This window comes from Tarenaya hassleriana, unplaced genomic scaffold (assembly GCF_000463585.1).
Source record: "Tarenaya hassleriana unplaced genomic scaffold, ASM46358v1 Cleome24, whole genome shotgun sequence".
Lineage (NCBI taxonomy): Eukaryota > Viridiplantae > Streptophyta > Magnoliopsida > Brassicales > Cleomaceae > Tarenaya > Tarenaya hassleriana.
In genome coordinates this window covers 1,382,108-1,397,027 of record NW_010965696.1, presented here as the reverse complement: position 1 = coordinate 1,397,027, position 14,920 = coordinate 1,382,108, and the positions used below count along the sequence as shown (strand labels likewise).

At 33.5% G+C, this 14,920-nt stretch overlaps 2 protein-coding genes and 1 non-coding gene across 3 annotated transcripts; all 3 read right to left on the bottom strand.

Annotated features, from left to right (window-relative positions):
• Window positions 1-1,191: 1,191 nt before the first annotated feature.
• Window positions 1,192-1,262, bottom strand: TRNAG-GCC. The gene has a single exon. It is a non-coding gene; the product is annotated as a tRNA-Gly (tRNA).
• A 3,367-nt stretch (window positions 1,263-4,629) lies between these two features.
• Window positions 4,630-5,666, bottom strand: LOC104815813 (LOB domain-containing protein 12-like). Its single transcript, XM_010544370.1, has 2 exons — window positions 5,364-5,666; window positions 4,630-5,235 (listed from the first exon to the last, which is right to left on the bottom strand). Exons 1-2 carry the CDS (start codon window positions 5,526-5,528, stop codon window positions 4,828-4,830), a joined length of 573 nt encoding a protein of 190 aa, XP_010542672.1. The 5' UTR covers window positions 5,529-5,666; the 3' UTR covers window positions 4,630-4,827.
• A 7,747-nt stretch (window positions 5,667-13,413) lies between these two features.
• Window positions 13,414-14,563, bottom strand: LOC104815812 (protein LIGHT-DEPENDENT SHORT HYPOCOTYLS 6-like). Its single transcript, XM_010544369.2, has one exon. The coding sequence runs from the start codon at window positions 14,345-14,347 to the stop codon at window positions 13,784-13,786; it is 564 nt and encodes a 187-aa protein (XP_010542671.1). The 5' UTR covers window positions 14,348-14,563; the 3' UTR covers window positions 13,414-13,783.
• Window positions 14,564-14,920: the final 357 nt, after the last annotated feature.

The window sequence follows — 14,920 nt, the reverse complement described above, 5'->3', positions numbered from 1 at the left end:
ATACAGGGCCGTCTTAAGACATATGCAAGTGGTTCTTCAGCACAGGGCTCCACAATTTATGTGGGCCTCATATTTTAATTTTTTTTTATCAATTTATAGTTAATATTTATTAATAAATGATTAAAATCAGATTTTATAAACCTCCAGGAACCCTTAAAAATAGGTAGAAGATATGTTTATAATATTTCTCATTAATAATTATAATTTTTTAGTCATTTTTTAAGTTATGATATTAATTTTTTAATCAATATAATTAATAATTATATTTTTCTATAAATCTAAAATGAATCTTAATTTTACACTATCAATCTTTTTCAATTAAAAAAAATCACTCTTATACCTTACTCTTCGTTTATATTTTTATTTTATGAATATCACAAATCTTAAGATATTCTATTATCAATATTTATTTTTTAATGATAATATTATCATTCTATTGTATATTTATTATTCTCAACTAAAATTAGAAAAATGATCTTATTTAAGTAAAAAATGATACAATTATATTCTTTTTAAAAAATATATTCTTAAAAATATAATTTTTCATATTAATATTTTAATATAATTCATAATATTTAAATATTTTAAAATTTTATATTTTATATTTAATATATTAATAATAAAATAAATATTTGTTGTACCGCCCCCAAAAATATATGAGACGGCTCTGTCTTTATATAACAGGTTCTGGAAAGAAGAGGGGGCAGAGCCAGAGTTATAAGGAGGAGCAAAGGGGACGGATTTTCATGAACTTGCAAGTCGTAGATTACATTTTAAGGTTAGAGAATCAGACATCATTGTCCGAGATGGCCGAGTTTACGGTCTGTCTCCGAGCTGAGAAATGAAGGAGACGAAAGCTCGAACGATACATGAACACGTAACGGAGTCGAGTCCGATTAACGGGAATTGATACATGAGTGGCCACTCAAACCCAAGTTATAAAACCGAAGCCCCTCAAATGATGAGGAGCCGCTTTCAGGAGAAAGCCCATACAGGGGAATCTCTATTTTGATCCAATACATCAGAAGAAATCTCGATTTTGGCGCTAAGGTTTGGATGGCATGGCACCCCAATCTAAAAATTCATCTTCAAAAAAAAAAGAGAGCTCAGGATTGTAAGCCGGAATCATCTAAGAAGTCAGATGAACGCGACAGACCCAACCGCCACAGAGGCTGACGTCATCACAGCTCATGCACCAGCCGGGAATCGAACCCGGGTCTGTACCGTGGCAGGGTACTATTCTACCACTAGACCACTGGTGCCTTTGTGTATTGTTATGAATTGTTATAATATATCTCAATTTTATTCTAGTCTAATTTTTAAAATAATTTTGCGAGTTGTAAGCTCATGTGGCATTTTCTTGTCTACATTATATTAGACGACTGCATTTCGCTCCTGTAAATGGTTGTGAAGTCTTTAGACCATTGTCCATAATCGTTTCGGATTCATTCAGTGTTTTCTCAAATAAAAAAGAAACATAATTTATCCAACAGATACAAAAAAAAAAACAAATGCAGTCCAATTCCTGTTCAAACTCAGAAAATAAGCAATCGGTAGATATAACCCTAATCAAATCATTTACAGTTCTACCCTTAACCGGCGGAATTAACTGCTAACCCTAAACATGGTCACTATACGGAAAACGTTATCATATACGATCAATATTAATGCGGAGCTATTAAACTGAATCACATACCTCCAGGCCCCAACCATTGATGTATTTGTTGCAGAAAGTGACCGAGTATTTTGGCAATTGTCTGTATGTTGCTTAATTAGGTTAGGGATCAAATACGTAAATATTGGGCGGTTAAGTATCATCATTCAGTTTGCACAAAACACAGGACTAAATATCGAACCACAATTATTTGTTTAGGTGGAAGTTCATCACAAGGAAGCTTGTTAACTTCCTACGTTATGGGAGGTTACATTAAAAAAAAAAAAACTTCCAACATAACCGAGTACAAATCTTTGGATTCTATCTATATTCTTGAACATATATATAATAATGATCATAGCCCAGACATTGGACCGTACGTCATAAAAGCATCAAGGCGATTGAGACCATGGACCGAGACGTAATCTTCAAAAGTTCAACGATGCATAGTGAACTAATTCTGTGTGGTTCACTTATATAAGATCAATCAAGTCAGCGTGAATCTATGAGAGTGGTTGATGTAGTCGCCGATGAACTTGCCTGTGATGCCAAAAATACCCTTGATATCTTCCGTCTCATCGGTGTCTCCCGAGGGGCAGGAGTGTAAATTCCCCCCGGAGAGTTCGTTATTGGAATGGATTAATGGTGAAGCTTCATCACGATCTGGGATGGTCTTCTTTCTTCGATATCTTGTATGTCTCCATGTCTCTCTCTCTCTCTCTCGTTTCTACATATATAGTTATGTAACATGGTTTATAGAAGTACGTATATATTACATACATATATATATATGTATGCTAGCTGACTATGAAGGCCATCATGCATGGTTGCTTTGGAAAGTTGATAAGTACTCGCATATTTCGGGACAATAATTGGTAATATTGGCTGGATTGTTTCATACTTTATGGTCTTTAGGTAACCATCAAAATGCAAATACTATGTTTAACATCATTGAGAAATACGATCACAAAATTCAAAATTCAACAAAATATAATTACGCATTGGAAAACAAATAAAATTATTATTTCAATATTTATTAATGTTATTTCATATACTGTTATTTTATACTGTGTATTATTTTAATATAAAATAGTATAAATTGTTACGTATATATGTATTAAATAATTTTATATTAAATGTATATTTATTGAACATGAAGTGGTCCTGCGTGGCATCTTATCCCGATAAAGATGGGATCATGGGACAATCCGAAGGTGATTGGTTATATGGGGCCCAGCTTTGCCAACTCATTATCCATTATTACCCTTTTCGCGCCCCCAAAAGTCCAAACCATGGACCGTTTTCATTTTTTGGGCCTTTTTTGGGCCTTTTGTACTATATATTACATTATTTCATATATTTTGTTGTGCATATACAAAATATGACAATTGCTGTGCATGGATATATATATATCGCCTTCATAGTATTTACTTACTCCCTTAAATTTTATTTATCATATTTATTTATTTTCGCATAACATAAAAAACAACAAAAATATTTTTTTACCAACAAATGTTATTTTTTTTTTAATAAAGTCAATTGAAAATCATAATATATATATATATATATATATATATATCTTCCCATTTGATCAACATATATACGTGCCCGTCCTCCCATATATATATATATATATATATATATATATGAGCTATCACTATAAGATAATTTTCTGCCGTTAATATTGAAATTGCTCGAGACTGTTGTTGTACGTTAATAGATTAGCTTTGCCGAATAAAAAACTTTAGTTTGCCAAAGGAAACACATGATATGATATGAATAAATAATATTTCGCATATGCATATGGGGCAACATGCACGCCTACGTGTAATTTAGACAAAAGCTTTTATACATCCGTCCAACACGTAGGCTGCTAAATATATTTCTATTTCCGATTACTCTTATAATTTTCTATCTTAATAGAATAATGAAATCCGCGTAAGTTAACGATTAAATATTCGTACAATAATTATATTATACGGAAAGACAGTTATAAGTTCCCTGGCTTGGTACGATCGTAAAATACAAGTTAGAGGTATTTGAAAATTAATAATAAATTCATAACATGATTGCATTTTTTTTAGTTATAAGATTCTTCTCATGACAGTCCATACTTTGATTTTGCGTGTACCATCACATGAACATTAACAGTAGATAACTTAATCAAATTCAACATCACCTCTCTCTCTCTCTCTCTCATTTTTTTTTTGTATTCAAACAACCGCGAGGATGAGAATCCAAGCAACAGTGAATGCGACTTTACCTTATAACGTGTGAAATAAAACACTAATGATTAAATCATATAATGTCGGTCGAATAATAAATTCTTAGTCAAATTATAAGTTTGAACGACGTAGATTTGGATTTCAAAAATTTTGAAACTAAAAAAAACTTATCCGTGCATGAAAAATAAAAGGAATTCCAAACCAAAGTTACTTGTGTAGGCGGATTTAAGAAAAATTTTCTTTAATCATAATGTTTATATTTAGTATACAAGATTCATGATGCGGAAATCTAGACTAGTGAATTCTAGTAGAAGAATGTATTCTATTTGTTGAATGTATTTACTGAAATACCCTAATCATATTAATTAGGTGTAAGAAAATGTTCACAATTGATTAAAAAAACGGACTTTATCAATGATAAGTCATAATAAATTAGGTAATATACGTGCATCTTTTCATGAAATTAATTTGCATATTTTTTTGTAATGAAACGTGTTTATGTTTCATGTTGTTTTCTGTGTTGAATGGATTGACTTTTGCGTTCGTTAATTTTCTAAACACCATGCAGGAGAGAGAGAGAAACTATGAAAAAATGAGAGGAAGATATAAGGCTAACCGGTTGCACCGCCACCACCCGCAAACGGAACGATTGCGATTTTTAGTGGGTGGTGAAGGGTGAGAGACCGACTAGTTACGCTGTACACAAACGCAAGCACAACAAAACTTTAAGATTCAAAACGTTGTTTTTGAAAGCGTTTCCGGGCGTTTAAAGCAGAAGACCAAAATACCCTTGATCTATTTCGGTTCTGAACAAAATAACAAATAAAACTCTCTACATCTAATCGTCACATGCGTTACACTTTGGCTTTTGACTTCTACGTTGGGAAACTTCTCGAAGCCCATTCATTGAGAAAATCCAACCGACACTGATTAATTAATTGATTTTGACTAAGTCCAGAGAGACTCTTGCTTGAGAGGGTCTTGTAATTGCATCTGCATCTGCATCTGCATTGCACTGCTTGAAGAGGCAAAGTTAGTGCTGAAATGTCCAGACATTGCATAACCCAGGTGGTGGTGGTTGCTGTTAATGTTGTTGTTGATGTTGTTGCTGTTCGACAAAAGGGCTTTGTCGTCTTGGTCTATAAACACCTGGGATTGTACTATGGTCGTGTCGTGATGCATCTGGATGCAGAGAACCTCGGCCTGAGCAACTGCTAGCTGCATCTGAAGCTGCGAGACTTGGTCCTGTAAATACGAGATTGCTCCCACGCATCCATAGACTGGGTCTCTCACCCGAGCGTTCGCTTCAAACACCAAACTGTTCACTGCATCTGCTCTCTGGTGAATCGGAAGCTCCTGAATCAATTATAACAAAACGTTTTAGACACATAGCATAAGCAAGCAATGGGAAGTTCATATATATGTACACACACAGGGAGAGAGGGATGATCGATAACGAAAGAGGGGGGATCGATCGGAGGGACCTGAAGCATTTTGCTGACGTTACTGGCGCCGAAGACCTTGTGGACGATGGCGAACTTGTGAGGATCGTCCGGTGGGAAGTACGGAGCGAAGATACAGTCCTTTGCGCAGCGACGTCTCAGCAGTTTACAAGACGCGCATGGCGAAGAACCCGACGAACCCCCCATCTCTGTCCTATTAGAAGCGACTCCAAACTTTAAAAGGATTGATCCGAGATATATTTTGTTCCTTTTTAGATGTTGAACACAAAAAAGGGGAAAAAATTATATAGAGGAGGAGAAGGATGAAGAAAGCTTAGAGCTAAAGAGAATTAGTTTTGAGGTGTGTGTATTTATAATGGTCATGAAGACTCTAAGGGCGACGTCGCGCGTTCACATGTCCTCATTTATAACTTGGAATTAAATGGAGAATATATAAGAACAAAAAAAAAATGAAACATTTACTATATATATATTATATATTCTTTTGCGAGTTTTATAGATTTCAAACTAGGGTTTTAACTTTTATTGGTACAGTAAACACCAAAAGGTTGAAGATAGAATAAATTAGGACAACGAATATGTCATAAATAGATTATAACTCCGCATTAAAAAAAAATAAAAGAAGAAGACTCAAATAAAAGCAGATGATTTAGAGAAAGATTGATAGAATACACGTGTATTTTTAGGCAGAACGCTTATTACTACTCAAATGACGAATTTGCCCCCTAGAGCAATATAAAAGAAAAATGTGATGACGACCACCGCGTAGGCGCGTGATAGGTTGGCGTTCATGCAGTTTAGTACTTCCCACGTTCCTTTGGTTGACTCTCTCTCTCTCTCTCTCTCTCTCTCTCTCTCTCTCTCTCTCTCTCTCTCTCTCTCTATTAACATACGACATCATTCTTACATTAAGTGAAGACATTAGTATTTTATTATTTCTAGTCTCGATATTCTTTTTTCAATATGGAAGATAAGCTTTGTGTTCTAATATTAATAAAATCGAGGAAAATGATATATTTATATAATCAAAACTGTATATTTAGAAGAGATCGTATTTTTCAAAAAAAACATTGAGCCTAAAAAATCATATCTATGTGTTCCTCCTTCAGGTCAGGGTTCGAATCCAGACATACGGGGAGGAAGAGGCATAGCTAAAGGCGGTGTATTCAAAGGCTGTTCCCGGACCCAGGGAGATGTAGGTTGGGCCGAAGGCCCAGGTGAACTTCCTGGTTTGACAAAAAAAAAATCATATCTAAGGAAAATATTATAGAAAACATGTCTATTTTGAAGATTTTATGTATGTATTTTACCTGTATTTCTGAAAATATCATTATATTCTATACTTAGAGATGAAATCTATATTATCTTTTTACCCAAAAAGAGATCTATATTATAAGAAATATATTTAGAAGAAAAGAAGAAAAATAAAATTTAGAAATATCTCATGTATAAGAAAATTTTATAAAAAAAAACAAGACGAACATGATTAGAAGAAAGCCTCTTTACCAGTTTGCAGTCGGTGAAAAATTAAATTGATTTAACGATTTTTTAAATAAAAAAGAATCAAACAGTTGCCTATATTTGACTTACTTTTTAAAATAACAGATAATGTTCAAGATTTTCTTTAAATGAGAATATTTGTCTGTAGAAAAAAAAATACAATTTCTCATTTCAAAATCGTATTTTCCAGATATGTTATTACGTGATTTTTTTAAAATCATACGTCGGCCCATATTTATTTGACCCTTAATTTGTTCCTAATCTTGGAATTAAAAAAAAAAAAGGAATGGGCGGATATTGGTAGGGTTTTACTGTAGAAGTGAGAACGACATGAACCCTTATTCGGACCAAGACTCCCGAGAGAAATGGGCTCAACATGAATGTTTGTTGTCGAACATTCACATGAAAACTGCAACCATTTCTTATATATATATATATGTGTGTGTGTGTGTGTGTAAATATTGAAATCAAAGTAACCGTTACGAAGGAGGCTCGAGTTTTGGTGGTTAGATTAAAAAACTGATATGATTATTTTAAAAGGAAGACAAATTGAAAAAAAAATAAGAAAAAGGGACAGATTCTCGGAAGAAGCATCTACCAGTGGAACTAGGTCAGCGACTTCGATGCTTAAAAGTACTTATTTGTTATAAGAATACACGATCGAAGACAAAATTTTTTTAAAAAAAAAAGCTTTCCTAAATCTTTGTCTTATTTAACTAAACCACCAAATGTAAGATCTTAGCCTAGAGACAACAACGATAATAAACACCCCTTCTTGTTCTATATATTTGTTAGCAAATCGAATAAATATAATATAATCATATTTAAACAAAGTTTGATTTAAAACCCGCTTGGATATAACTATCTTTAAATCAAATTATTAAGTCCAAAAATCGAATATGAATGGTTTCGTAATAAAAACCGAATATGAATTCCGATCCGCAATCCAATATATGTATAGTTTTTTCGAAACCAAAACATATGAATTACAAAAATAATTGAAACTAAACCAAAAAACATTGTACTACAATTACTAATATATGTAAAATAATTGATCCTAGTTACGAGAGATGAATATGTGGTTAATTAATACTTATTCAGTATGTCGTTAATATCAGAGAAGGTTGGGAGAGTAATATTTAATCCGTTGGTTGGGCGACAAACATTATACATCGATTTTAACACCTAATTAATCCATAACGTCCAAATTTAAAGCTTTTTTATTTGTAGGCCTGCGCAGAATTCGATCGAAAACCCTAACTTTTTTTTTTTGAATCCGAGAAGAACAAATACTATTTTCGATATCTTTCTTCGAAAACCGAACAGAACTTAATCTTGTCTTTCTGGGGCAATAAGCTCATGAATTCAGTTCTTCAAGTCTTCTTTGTTTATTTTCTTTGATTTTTATATGTATTTGCATACTAATATTTACATAGCTGATGCAACACGAATATTGGAATAAGAAAATAAATAATTTTGTATTTATCTATATGTAATTAAGTTTATTGTTTCGAAATGCTATTTTCTTGTAGATAATATCGAGTAAATTAATCTCGAAATTTTCTTCATGTCTATGGACTCAATTCAAAGGTTGTTTTCAATGGACAATGTATACAACATTGGGGAGCTAGAAAATTAAAGAAGGGGAAATAGGAATATTTTAAAAAAAGAGCATAAATGCAGAGTAGGGGTGGACATTCGGTTCGGGTATTTCGGTTATTAATGAAACGGCCGATATATACCCGAACCGAATAAAATCAAATAACCGTTTGGTTATGATTTTTTAAAACACGAAATAACTGAACCCAAAATATAATAATCGTAAACCGAATAAACCAAATCTAAATTAACCATATCGAATAAACCGAATATAACTGTTTATCCACCTATGTATCACTAGTTAATATACAATATATGTTACATCTAATTAGAAAAAAATAGTATAATGATATTGTTTTATAACTATGGTATATAATAAATTGAGATATATAATTTTTTTCTAATTTAATCATTGTTTTATTATTTCAATTTATTTTATTCTTTATGATTTTTAAATTTTGTGCTATATAAACATTTGAAAATGATAAAAATTATTTAAAATATTTTATTTTGTTATTTTTAAGTCAAAACAAATTATGACATAAATTTATATTTTGTTGTTTTATATGTTAAGATGTTCATAATGGTATTTTATATTATATCTTGTTTGAATATTTTTTCTATTATAATCGTTTCAAAAAAAATTAATATTATAATCGAACCGAACAAAATCTTTATTTGGTTATAATTTTAAGTGTATAAAACCGAACCGAACCGAACCAAACCGAAAACGAATAAAATTGAATAATCGTTAGGTTATGAAATTTCAAAAATCGAAATAACCGAATCCAAATTAACCGTGATCGATTAACCCGAACGGAACCGTTCGTCCACCCCTAATGCGGAGGGAAATTAAAGGGAAGACACGCGAAACGAGATCCAAGAGGAGGAAGAAGGGAGAAAGAAATGGAGGGTGGGAAATTAGGAACGTAGAAATCACGTGGGCATGGGCCTACATAAAGTCCACTTGACACGTTTAACTATTTCACTTAAAGGGCGAGGAGTGGCCCCTACACTAGAATTGTTTTTATTAGTATTTTTATTGTACAGTTATTATTCCAACCATATCTCATTTAATGAACACCACACATGATTCCAAAGCTTTAATTTCATTGTCTCCTTCTACATAATCTCATTTAATTTCCCTCTGTTATATAATTTTGTCTCACTAAATCTTTTTGCTTTCAATTATTTCTAAAAATATGATAATCACTTTATATATATATATATATATATAAGCAAACTTGTAAGCAATCTTACCACCTTAGAAAAAACATACTTCAAGTAACATTTTACTCCATAACCTATAGAAATGTGTGTGTGTGTGTGTGTGTGTTACTATTATACTACAGATATACACACACATAGTGTTAAGAAGATTCGAGGGGAAGAACAGATAGCGTAGTGGGTTCCCATGTACTTGGGCTTGGATCCAAACCCGTTCCTCTAAAGTCATAACGACGACAACAACAAAAATATCGATTTTTTACCCCAAAAAAAAAAACAAAAATATCGAAGATCTGAAATTCATGAATCCACGTTGATGAAGAGTTGTTTTGCATTAAACGGGGGGAAAAAACGGATGCCATTAACAACCAAAACCAAAAAGAAAGAGAGAGTTCTTATTTGATACAAATTTACGTGTATACATATTATGGAAATTAAAGGGAGAGGATTATTCAGCAAATGTAAGACTAAATTAAATGACCGATCGATATATAGGAGAAGAATATATGGTTTAGAAACATATTTTAGAAATTAAACTGTCACCTAGGGAAGAGATTCTTGATATCTTTAGGCTCATCCTTAAGTATAGTAACTCTTAAGTTAAAGACCCGAAAAATAAATAAATAAAATAAAAGAAAAGAGAGAACAGACATCTTTCGCCCACCTCGGAGAAAAATAAAAGCATGTGAGACTCGATGCAGAGCATTGAATGCACAAGAAGATGATGACATGGAAGATTCGGTCCCTCGGTATTTGAAGTTTCTCAAGACAAGAAGCAATGTTTGACGAGTGCAGTCAAATCCATCCATGGTCCCTTGTTTTTATTTTCAACTGACCAGAAATTTGTGTCTGATCCTCTTCTTGTCGGATTCCCAACGAAGGGCATAAAATATTTCGTGTACGTAGCTGCATAGGATAGGACTCTCTGTACGCAGTGACCGAAGAAGAAGAAGAAGAAGAAGAAGAAGAAGCAATGCATATGCACGTGAAGATCATAAAGGCAGAGAGACTCGTGCTAATCTGTAGTTAATTAATGAAGCTCGTATTTGGAATTCGCTCCATGTGCGTGCATGCATGCATGATGCCAAAACAATACGAATATTTCGGTAGACAGAGACAAACTATTATGCTGCTTCGAATTAAATGCCCTATATGTTGTGATTTCTAAGCAATTTGACCGTATAAACGGGAAGTCCTATCTCAGATGAAAAATGACAAACCATTTCTATACGAAGTTGTGAGTTCGTTTTCTTCTGAAATCTAATCTACCTTGCAGAATCGATCAACTTCGGCTAGTTTATCCATTCTATGTGGTTTGTCGACTATTGTGCGGAATCAGACGGTTTACTGTCCGAGATGTCGTCCGACCCGAATGGTTGTTTCCATTCTCACCGTATACAAAAAAAAAATGATCGTATAAAAGGAATACGACGCTAATATTTCATGATCATCCGTTCTTAATTATGAAAATATGGAAAAGATTTCGGGTCTTATGAGGGGTTTTGGGCTACATCTTGAATTTGGATAATGTATATGTTCGAGAGTTAATTAGAATTGGTTGTTAAGTTTGTCTCATGTATTTGTGTTTAAAGAACTTGTTCTAATCTCAACCAATAACACGCAGAGAATAAGGTGTTTTGTGTAATTTTCTATTTATACCGTCCCAGTGCGAAACGCTGTCGTTTTGAGTGGATACGGAACTCGTGTTGTTTTGTTACAGGCCCAATCCATAATGGAGGCCCATTAATATATGCTGGTGCGTTTAATTTTAAATGTATTAGAAAAACTTGTTTTTAAATAGATGATTTTGAAATTTAAAAAAGCTAAAAAAACATCAAAACATAATTCTATTATTTTAAAACTCAAAATCCAAAAACACATACAAGGTCAAAAACCAAAAAAAAAAAAAAAAAATCAAACCATTGAAAAAAACTGTGATATTAAAACGAGTACATAAAAAAATTTTAGACCGTTTTTCAATTTTCTTTGATATAATTTAAAAAAGTGGGAAGGTGAGGTAAGATATTTGTATAAAAATAACGGATCTTAGCAATGTGATTACAGTATTAGTCTAAGATGAAAAAAAGACAGGAAAATATATATTTTTTCAAAACAAGATACTGATAATTTAAAAACAGAAAAAGAAGAAAAACATGAAAATGGAAATAAGCAATAAAAAGAAAAGAGAAGTTTGGAAAAGAAAATTACAAGATATTAACATGTAATTCATTTGAACATATGGACGTTATGCGATCCATGTCGGACCGTTGGGAATGTTGGGACAGAACGTGATTCCATGAGACACTAATATAAAAAAGAATATTTAAATGATAATTTCGAAAACAAACAGATAAATAAGATAAGAGTTTTTGTTGCGGTAATATCCTCATTGGATTTCATATTTGGAATATTTCAATCCACGGTGGCGAAGGGAGAAGGGTGAGTCAGCAAATCTACGCAAGAGATTATACTGTCGGCGACTCCTCCTACATTTTCTCAACCCTCGACGTGGCCCCTCCTCGTCTTCCCGCTCTCTTTGATCTCCTTCTATTTATCTATTTCATACTTTTGAAATGATTGGATGAAAAAAAAATCCGAGTTTTTGGATAACGGATTTGATGTTAGATCAATAAATTTAAAAGCTAAATCGTTCGGATAACTTTTACGTTTTTGAATATCCAATTTATGCTTAAATTTATTCACGTCCTATAACAAATCTCGGTCATGACCCGTGACTGTATATATATGTATTTTTTTTGGTAAAATAATAATTTAAATAAAATTTAAATATAAATTTATTGTTTTATTTTTATAAAATATTTTAGAAGAGTTATTATTTTGGTTGATAGAGTAAATATAAATAGTAAAATAGGTATATAAAATTTTAAATATTAAGATAAAGGTAAATGTTGAAGTGTTAAAACTATATATATATATTACCACAAGACCGAACCGTAAGCAAACACCTGACAGGTAGAGAACATTTACTTACAAATGACTACCACGTACGAGGCCTCCTCTTGTCGGTCGGAAATAGTAGAGAACATTTACTCACTACGCTGTGGCTCTCTGCCTCGACTACGTTACGTAAACGTGCGTGGGTTGGTTATATATATATATATATGAGATATTTGGAGGAAAGATCCTAGCAGAATAGAATGGTAGTTATAATGCTTATGGGCAATAAAAAAACTATATGGTAAAATGATTTTTAAAACAATAAGTCATCAATTTTTAATATCACGATAATATGTAGTTTGTCCGTCGATGGCATGTACACATGCCCTAATGGGAAAGAATACAAAAAAATACACTTAATATTAGCATATTATTTTGTGGGATAAGGGAGGAAAATATTATCCATCCAACTAGCTAATAATATTAATAACTTAAAATGGGTTGTGTGAGAAAACCAATTAAATAACAGAAATAAGAATAATACATTGGACCGGAGACAGAAAATATGCGTTGGAAGGATAATTAATAAAGTAATATATATAGTTTATTAATGTGAAATATGAAATCAGGTTTTCAACCATAAAACAAAATTATAATTATTTTTGATGGAATGTGAATGAATCACATGATTAGTCTTGTTATTATGGATGGAATTTAATGCAAATGAATCACACAACTAGTGCCTACATGCAAACGCACATACGTATAAGAAAACCCTAGACTCATCAATATACGTGTGCAAATAGATGCATCGAGATATATATACATGCACTTCATCATACATATATGTACGTACATACGCAAGAGAGGAACGTGTTACTCTCTGCATCCTCGAATCCATGATCAGCTTATATTCTCCAGCTGCTTATATTTCCGAGTTTGCGTCATAAACCGTAAACAAAAAATGAATTTCCGGATGAATAATTGATGCCCTCTTACCTCAGATCCAATATCTGCACGTGGAAGAATTGGATTATAAAGATTGACGCAATTCCTCAAAGTGAATTTTTAGTGGAATCGTTATAGCGACAGTGTTATGTTTGTATTTTCGTTAATAATATATGAGTGAGGTTTTCGTTGATGCGATCCTCTTTTCAGCAAAGATAAAGAACTCTTAGATTTCATCAGAGGATTTCACTAAAACATGAACAACATTTTTACGGTGCAGCCTCGCCGTCTCCGCCGCCGCTTCCGGTTGACGGAACCACCATCTCCGTAACGGAAGGTGGAGGACGTTTCCGTTTCTTTTTCTCGTACGGAATCCCACGTGCCTTAGCCTGTCCCTCCCTCACCTCCCTGAGATAAATCCTGACGGCGCGTGCAGCAAACGGGTTCGAATCTGGCCGTCCACCGTTCTCCTCGTAGGCCGCTCTTAGCCGTCCGATCAGCGCGTCGAGACTTCCCCACGCCTGCTTCAACGGACAGGCGCACGGCGAGGGCGGGTTCTGATGTCCGAAGTACGGACACGCCGTCACGTGGACTTTGGTCTTCCCGAACTGGTCGAGGTACTTTAGGAACTCGATCACGTGCGCTCCGCTGCACCACGAGAGCGTCAGCGGCGGCTTGTGGTTCTTCAAATACTGAAGGAACGTGCTCCAGTCACGCCGCTTCTGCGACTCGTAGCGGCTCGGCTGCTGTGATGACGACTCTGCGACTGAGGCTACGGCGGAGGAAGATGGACCCGGGTCGGGTCGGTTGAATCCGGAAGAAGCGGAATCCATGGAAGATGTTATGTTATTACTACTGACAATATAAAAAGCTAGGGTTTTTTTGTTTGGGAAATTGTATTCGCGTGGATTGATCGATCCGTTTCAAGATTTCGTCGGATCTGTTATTTCTCGTATTAGGGTTTTGAAAAAGGAAGAAAGAGAGAGAGAATGTGGATTTTTTTTTTCTCAGAAAAAGATTATGGTTTCGGTGAAAGAGAAAGAGGAGGAAGAAGGGAGAAAGAAATGGAGGGTGGGAAATTAGGAACGTAGAAATCACGTGGGCATGGGCCTACATAAAGTCCACTTGACACGTTTAACTATTTCACTTAAAGGGCGAGGAGTGGCCCCTACACTAGAATTGTTTTTATTAGTATTTTTATTGTACAGTTATTATTTTCCTAATTTCAGGCCAATCGCCGTTCGTATATTTTGATGTAATATGGTACTGCATTTGTCAGCTGTTTTCTTTTTTTATTTTATTTTTCGTTTATAAACAAAACACAAAAAAATCATAACGTTTGGGCGTTGAATTTAAGGGGATGTTTAAACTATATATCATTATATGCTTTTTAAAATAAATTTCGT

Excerpts from the sequence above, each read along its gene's own strand:
- LOC104815813 (XM_010544370.1), bottom strand. The coding sequence starts at position 5,528 with ATGGGGGGTTCGTCGGGTTCTTCGCCATGCGCGTCTTGTAAACTGCTG. Across the intron at positions 5,236-5,363 it reads ACGTCAGCAAAATGCTTCAG|GAGCTTCCGATTCACCAGAG; the intron begins GTCCCTCCGATC and ends TAATTGATTCAG.
- LOC104815812 (XM_010544369.2), bottom strand. The coding sequence starts at position 14,347 with ATGGATTCCGCTTCTTCCGGATTCAACCGACCCGACCCGGGTCCATCT.